We start from the raw sequence: 7,286 nt of genomic DNA on the forward strand, positions 1-7,286 counted from the left end.
TCTCTCTCCCTCTCCTTTCCTCTCTCTGAAATCAATAAAGATATATATATAATAAAAAAAAGACAATGGGGTTCAGAGAGCTTCTAGGCTGGTGAGCACACAGAGGTGCTGGGAGGGCGGCACACTCAGAGAGGGCACGGAAGCTCTGCTCTGCCCCTTCAGAGCCAGCCCTGTGCATCTCTTCTATGTTGCTGTTCCTGAGCTGGATCCTTTTTCATAAACAGGAAATACTCAGTAAACGGTTTTCCTGAGTTCTGTGAGCCATTCTAGCAAATTATTGAAACTGAGAGGGTGGTTCTGGAAATCTCTGATTTATAACCAAATTGGACAGAAGTATGAGTACCCCAGGCACGCACTGCTTACAACTAGTGTCTGAAGAGGGGATAGTCTTGTGGGACTGAGCCCTTTAACTGTAGGGTCTGCACCAACTCCAGGTAGTCAATGTCAGAATTGAAATTGTGGGACACTCAGTTGGTGTCCAGAGAGTTGGAGAATTGGTTGGTGTGAAAATAACCCATAGATTCAGTGTCAGAAGTGCTGTGAGTAAAAAACAGACTGTAATACCCTCTGAGTTCCTTCTGTGTCTTGCTCTGGGCCCAAGAGGCTGGGACATGGACCATGGACCACACCATCCAGACCCCTCTACCCTCTTGCTTCTGGTGAGGTGTGATCAGTGGAGGCACCAGAAGGCGGGAGGAGAGAGGCAGGGGTATTTACTCAACAGCTCCCTCCAGGGACTGTGTCCCTCTATCTACAGCCCCAGCTTTTGCCAGATGGACCCTGCCTATGACTTCTACTCACTGGTTCTGGAAACACCACTCCCTCCCATCACAGCAACCCTTCAGGTACAGGAGTACTATGGCCCCATCAGTGCCTTAGGTCACCCTGTCCTGTTGGTTCTCCTAACTCTGCCCACACCTTTGTAAACTCTCTCAATTGCCCTGCTAGAGGCCTGCCATCTGTTTCCTGCCAGGGCCAGACCCTGGCATTGGTTTGTGGAGTGCAAAGCCTTAGGGTCACCTAGTTCAACCTTCACTTCTTACATAAAGGGACATTAAGGCCCAGAGAGAGTGAGTGATCTGTCCAGGGTCACCCAGCCCCAGAAAAGGCTGTGGAAAGACCAAGACAAGTTGGAAATCTGTTTGCTTCCTCCCCTGCCTGTCCCTCCCAGCCTGGCTCCCCCAGGGCCCGTGAGCGTTTCCTGTACAGCAGGAGCAGGATGTGTCTGCACCGGCTAATAAACCAATTAGGGCCATGTGCACCTCCCAGAGATAGGCACCTAGAAAGCCAGCCAGCATGCTCCTTCCCTGATCCCCTGCCCTAGTGGGTGAGGCCCTCCACGTGGCATGGGGTGCTTCCTGGCCTCCCCCCACCCCACCTCGCCCTCTAGCTGCCCCCAACCTGGCCACCCAGCAGTCTCCAACTGCTTCCAGGCCTTTGCACATGCTGTGGCTCTCGCCTGGGTACCCTTCCCATGTCCACCTGGCATAGTGCTGCCTCTTCTCCAAGGCCACACCCGCTTAGGAAGCCTCCTCCCAGCCTCAAAGTCTGTGTTCCCTCCATCCCTGTGTGGTAATGACTCTCTCCTCCCCACAATGGTGGGCAACTTGAGGGCAGAACCTCACTCGAGGCAGAACATCTCCGGCCCTTCAGGGCCAACCAGAGTGCAGTGATGATGGAAATGCTGGTGCCTGGGTTAGGTTCAGGGCTGGAGTCAGCTCTGGGCTGAGCCCAGCCTTCTCTGAGAGCTGAATTTCATACTCACTTTCTGCTCCCCGGGCCCAGAGTAAGCACAGGGGCCTGTGAAACTTTGAAGCTGCGCCTCTTGTGCAGGAATTGGAGAAAGGGGAGGTGAATGGCTCTCAGGCCTCCAGCTGGGAGGTGAGGCCAGCTGGAGAGAGGGGCCACAGGAGGCTGCTGGGGATGAGGGGGCAGCAAGTGTCAGACATGCAGGGCAGGTCAGCCCATTCACCTCCTTGGTTTGGACTTAGCCCAGTGGGCAGTGTGCTCACCCTCATTTTACAGATAGGGACACTGAGGCCCGAGGAGAGGCTTGCCCTGCTCTAGATGGCTTAGCTGGCCTCGGACCCGGGACCTCAGCCCTGGTACTATATCTGCCTAAGAACTCCCCGCCCCTACCCAGGGGATCTGAGGCAGAGAGTGGGGAGACTGCCAGGTGTACAATGACACGATGTACAGAGGGATGTTGGGGATGTTTATTTCTGATAGTGATTTCTGAGCTCCAGAAGCTGCAGGACATGCTCCCAGCCCAGGCTCTGCAGCCTGGACCAGGGAGAAGGTTGCGGAGATGGGTGCCCCCCAGGGCCACTCAGAAGCCCCCCATAGCTGGAGGGCTGAACATGTGGTGGGAGTTATATCTTCTCATGCACACCAACTCCTCTGGTCCCGAAATGGGGCTGCTCCCACAGCTGTCATAGCTTGGATGGGGACAGGGAGAAGAGATGGAAGAGAATGATGAACACAGGGCCTGAAGTCCCCTGATTATTGCTTAGAGTTTGGAGTTCTAGATACAGGAGCCCTGGAGAAACTGAGGCTCCACTGGCCAGGCTGGATTAACCAAAGGGAACCAGACTATTCCTCTAAATTTCACAAAGCCAGCTCTCCCCTCCCTGGCAGCCCCCATGCCCCCCTCTTCTATTCCTCACACCCCAGGATGCCTGTTTCCCTAATAAACCCACCACTGGATCCCTCTGGCCTTCAGGATACAGCCATTTCCTCAGCTGGGAGTCAGCGCCAGGCCTTGCTTGGCTTCCAGCAACCCTCCTGCCCCAGCACCTTCCCCTCTTCCTCCGCTCCAGATCCTACCAAGGGATAGGTTTCCGCTTTCCTGTAATTGGCCTTGTGGACACCCACTCTCCACCAGGCCCCCATCTGAGCTCTGAATGAAAGGCTTGAGGCAAAGCTTAGCACTTGGCCTAAAAGCAATTCACCTGGGTGACTCACAACTGGAGTGTCTGCTGCCTGCCCCTACTCACACTTCCAGCTATTACCACCAGGGGGCGATGGTTCCCACTCAGAAATTGTGGACCCGTCGGGCGGGTAGTAGGGAAAGACAAGGGAAGGAGGGGTTAAGAAGTTCTGGACCCTGAGGATTCCTTGCTCAATAATTGTCACCCATGTCTGGCCTTCAGGGAAAGCCACTCGGCATGGCTAGCAAGGGGAGCTGGGCTGGGGGCCTGGGCCGGGATCTGTGGACCGATCGAGGCGGGAGAAGGGGATAAGGGCTGTCTGGGTCAGGGGCCTCCCCCCTCCCAGGGGCCCGGAGGTCTCAGCCCTGTCCACTTACCAGGTGTAGATGAGCAGGGCAAGGAGGGTGGTGAGGAGGACAGCCAGCAGGACTGAGAGGGTGGCGATTATGACCACTGTGCCCGTGCTCTGGAGCCCTGGGGTAGCCTGGAGTGCCTCAGCTGAGGGGCAGGAAGGGACCTCGCAGGCAGGCAGGCAGGGCAGGCCGTGTAAGGAGGAAAGAGATATGATCTGACTGGAGAAGGGGAACCTGGAACAGCCTCCAGATCAACCACCCCCCACCCAGGCTGGGGGAGGTGTACTTGCGGACAGCCAAATGGCAATGGTGGCTCTGACTGACAGGGGCTGGCCCACACCCAGTCCTCGGGGTCTCCCTAGTGTGTGAACTGCTCATCTGGCCCCATACCTTGCTGCAGAAGGGCGTCACTGGACCACTCTGTCTCAGCCACGGGTCCTCTGTCACTCATCACCAGGAACTTCACTCTGAACAGAAGACCCAGCATTGGGGGTGAGGGTCTCTGGGTCCTGAACCCATGGGCCCTGGTGCCCATCAGTCTGCTCCCTTGATTCTCAGGGCGTGGTGGGCTGGGGAGCGGGGACTGGGCCTTAAAGCATAGCCTTGGAGTCCACCTGGAGGGGCCCCAATGCCAGCTGTGACATTTCCCAGATGTGTGGCCTTGTGTGCATGCCTTGCCCTCTCTGGGCCTCAGCGTCCTCACTTGGGAAACACGTGTGGAGTGAACTAGATCCCCCAGCACTGACATCAGTGAATGAAGCCCTGAGTGAGGGGAGATGGGTCCAGGGACCAGTCCCTCCCAGGGGCACACTCTGCCTGGATGGGGAGCCTCCACCTGTGGGATCCAAGTGGCCCATGGGCACAGGGGTTCGAGCTAGGGACCCTCTGCTCAAGAAGGACAGGAGAATTCACCCAGGCCTCCCCCCCCAGTTGCAGAACTAGACAAGAGAACCCAGGCATCCAGCTGGCAGCTGCCCCAGGCTCAGGTTTGGGCTCAGGCAGAGCTGCTCACCGGTAGGGCCCCGGACCTGGCAGGGGGTGGTTGCAGCCTCTTGTGGTTGGGAAGCAGCCAGTGTCATTGCCAACACGGAGGACCCGGAGCTGGTTGCCAGGCTGGCTACCCGGATAGAGTGCCCGGCTGGCCATCATCGTGAGGTAGTAGCCCCTCTGGGGGAGGTCAGCAGGGACTGGGGTGTCCTCCACCCTCTGTGGGGCAATGAAGTTCTGGGAGGCTGAGGGTGGCATTTGGGTCAGATGGGTAATGGTGGCTCTGATAACAGGGGCTGGCCCATCCCCGGTCCTCAGGAGTCCCCAGGTTCCCAGGCTTAGTGTGTGACCTGCTCATCTGGCCCCATATGGCATGGGGGCCACATGGGCGGGGCTCCAGCACATCCCACCAGGCCAGACAGCCTCCCCACCCACAGCCACATCCCTGGCAGCACTTCCTCCACTCCTTCCACCCCTGCTGCCCCTCCCATGCCCCTTGCCCATTTCACAGAGGGAAAACCAAGGCCTGCCCCAGGGACACCCACCGTTGCTCTGGGCCACCACCAGCCAGATAGGGTCAAAGTCGGAGATGTTGAGGTGACTGAACTGGCCCCGCGGCTGCTCCAGAGTGAAGGTGGACTGGGTAAGTGTCCCTGCCAGAGTGGCACTTGAGAGCTGGGGCACATAGTTGATGCGCTCTGCGGCCAGTGGGGTCAGAGAGAAGAGGCTCAGCCAGAAGCCCCCCACAGCCCAGACTGAGGGGAGAGGGCATAGACCTGACCTGGAAGCCCAGGTTGAGGGGGAAAGACAGGGTCCTGGGAGGGCAAAGGGATGGCCCTGCCCTGGGGGCCTTAGTCTGAGGGAGGAGTTAGGGCTTTTCCTGGGAGCTATGTTCAGGCATTAATCAGGAGGGCTCCCTGGAAACTCTGTGCCCATGGGCATGGGTGGGTGGCCTGAGTCCAGCCCTGGCCCCTGCCTTGAGAGCTTATGAGGGGTGGGCACTGTGGGAGGTCAGGAGAGGCCTATCTGGCACTGCTTTACTTGGGGTCTCCATGTGATGGGCACAGTCCGGGGAAGGGGGATAGCTAGAGGCACAGGAGGCCCTTCCTCCTGGCTGCAGGCACAGTTCTGGGGAAGAGGGTCTTAGGACTTGTTGGGGTGAGGCTCAGATTTGAGGGAGCCTGAACCCTCTGGTGCCCAGTGACCTTGAGCTCTGACTCACTGGACCTCAGTTTACCCACCTCTCAAGTCCCTCCAGCTCTACCTGTATGGTTCAGATTGGTTTGCTTGATGAGAAAAATGAATGTCTTGGGAGGAGTGGAGAGGTGACAGAGAAAGTTCCCTTCCAAGAACTGAGGCCCAGATTTGGGCCACCAAGAGGGGGGCTGTGTCCTGGCTCAGAGCTTAGGACACCCTCTCCTTCCCACCCAGTGTTTTGCCACCACCCACCCAGCCCCAGGGCACCTTCCCCTTCAGAAACTTGACCCCTTCTCAGCCCCTCACAGCCCCATCTGAGAAAGGCCAGGGATAGCTGGGAAGGACAAGAAGCCTGGGCCCCCATGCCCATGTCCAGCCCTGCTGCTGGGGGAGCTCAGAACCCCTAACTTCTCCCTGGGCCCCTTGAGAGCAGTGTTCCTCCTCTCTCCCTCTCTCCAGCCCCAAATTCCAGAGAGCTGCAGAAAAATGAGGTGAGCTTTGATGCAAGTTTCCAGAACCCTCTCCCCTCTTTTGGTTCAATTCTGTTCAATTAAATTCATTTCCATTTAATTTCACTTAACTCCCAAGGTTCAGTGCTAGAACCCTCCTTTCTCTGAGCTCCCAGTTCTTCTCTGAGGCCCAGTGCACACTGCATACAGCAAGTACTTAATGTTCGCTTCATGAGGGAAAAGGCCTGGAACAGCAGAGACGGGGAGACTGCATCTCTAAACCCCCCTAGTTTAAGAGCCCACAGTGAACAACGCCTGCAGCCCCCTCAGTGATTTCCTTTTGGGGTTGTCCTTGCAGACTTCTTTTAACCTTTGCTCAGGGACAGGAAGGAGGGCAAGGAGGGGAGGAGGGGAACCATTTGGTGAGAATTGGGGTGGGGGCTCAGGGAGCGTGGAGATGAAAACCCCAGAGAGAGAGGAAGCATTACTTACTTTCCTGTCCGGGGGTGGGGGATAGGTGTCTGTCTTGTGACCTGTTTGGTGGGCTGTCTCTCCTGACCCATCTAGGACCCAGTTCCCAGACTTGAGGTTTTGGAGCCAGCTGGGGGAGGTGAGGTCTGTTCTCCCAAAGCCCGAGGCACAGTGGGCACCCCTGCCCCACCCCACTTGCACTCACCAAGGCCTGTCCCCAGCTGCAGACAGATCAGCAGCAGCCAGGGTGGCATCAGCAGCCCAGAGTGTCTCCCACTGAGCCCCATGGCCAGGCCGAGCGTCCAGCTGTTTGTCAGAGGGTCTGTCTACAACGTCTAGAGCCTCAGAGCTCCTTCGTCTGGGCTCGGCTGGGGGAGGCTGCTTCTGGCACCTCCTGCTGCCCCTCCCAGGTGCCCCCTCCTCCCAAACAACTGGTTGGACAGGTTTTGGGGTAGAATCTGCTGGCCCATGGATTTCGCATTGTCAGGGAGGGGTCCGAAGAGAACAATCAGTTGCTGCTGCGAAGACAAGCCTGGACACCCTCGCCACCCCTCTAACAGGGCCAGGGCGGGGCCAGGGAGTAGGAGGCAGCCCAGGTCCAGGCAGCCCCATGGCAGCCCTCCCACGCCCTATGGAATCTTCTCTTCCAAACAGCCCCTAACCTGACAACGAGAGCTCTCCACAGCCCTCCTGTGCAGAAAGCAGTTGCCCTCATTTTCTAGATGAAGCATAGAAAGGGGAAGGGGGCTTGTCCAACATCACCCAGCCAGGCAGGGCAGCGCCCAGATTAAAGGATCACACTCAAGGGCAAGCTTAGGGGGCTCCCCGATATCACCTTCTCTCCTTTCCTCCTCCAGGTGACCTGCCCTCTCTCCTTCCTCCACCTGTGGCCACTGCCA

The 7,286-nt window shown here is 57.7% G+C and overlaps 1 protein-coding gene across 1 annotated transcript; it reads right to left on the reverse strand.

The window, feature by feature from the left end:
- Nucleotides 1-2,178: 2,178 nt before the first annotated feature.
- On the reverse strand, nucleotides 2,179-6,742 carry LOC107526568 (uroplakin-3b-like protein 1). The gene is made up of 6 exons (XM_087815096.1): nucleotides 6,593-6,742; nucleotides 4,816-4,968; nucleotides 4,296-4,515; nucleotides 3,674-3,750; nucleotides 3,308-3,428; nucleotides 2,179-2,438 (listed from the first exon to the last, which is right to left on the reverse strand). The coding sequence occupies exons 1-6, from the start codon at nucleotides 6,672-6,674 to the stop codon at nucleotides 2,330-2,332; spliced, it is 762 nt and encodes a 253-aa protein (XP_087671222.1). The 5' UTR covers nucleotides 6,675-6,742; the 3' UTR covers nucleotides 2,179-2,329.
- Nucleotides 6,743-7,286: the final 544 nt, after the last annotated feature.

The sequence above is a fragment of the Miniopterus natalensis genome, chromosome 3 (assembly GCF_054644295.1).
Source record: "Miniopterus natalensis isolate mMinNat1 chromosome 3, mMinNat1.hap1, whole genome shotgun sequence".
NCBI lineage: Eukaryota > Metazoa > Chordata > Mammalia > Chiroptera > Miniopteridae > Miniopterus > Miniopterus natalensis.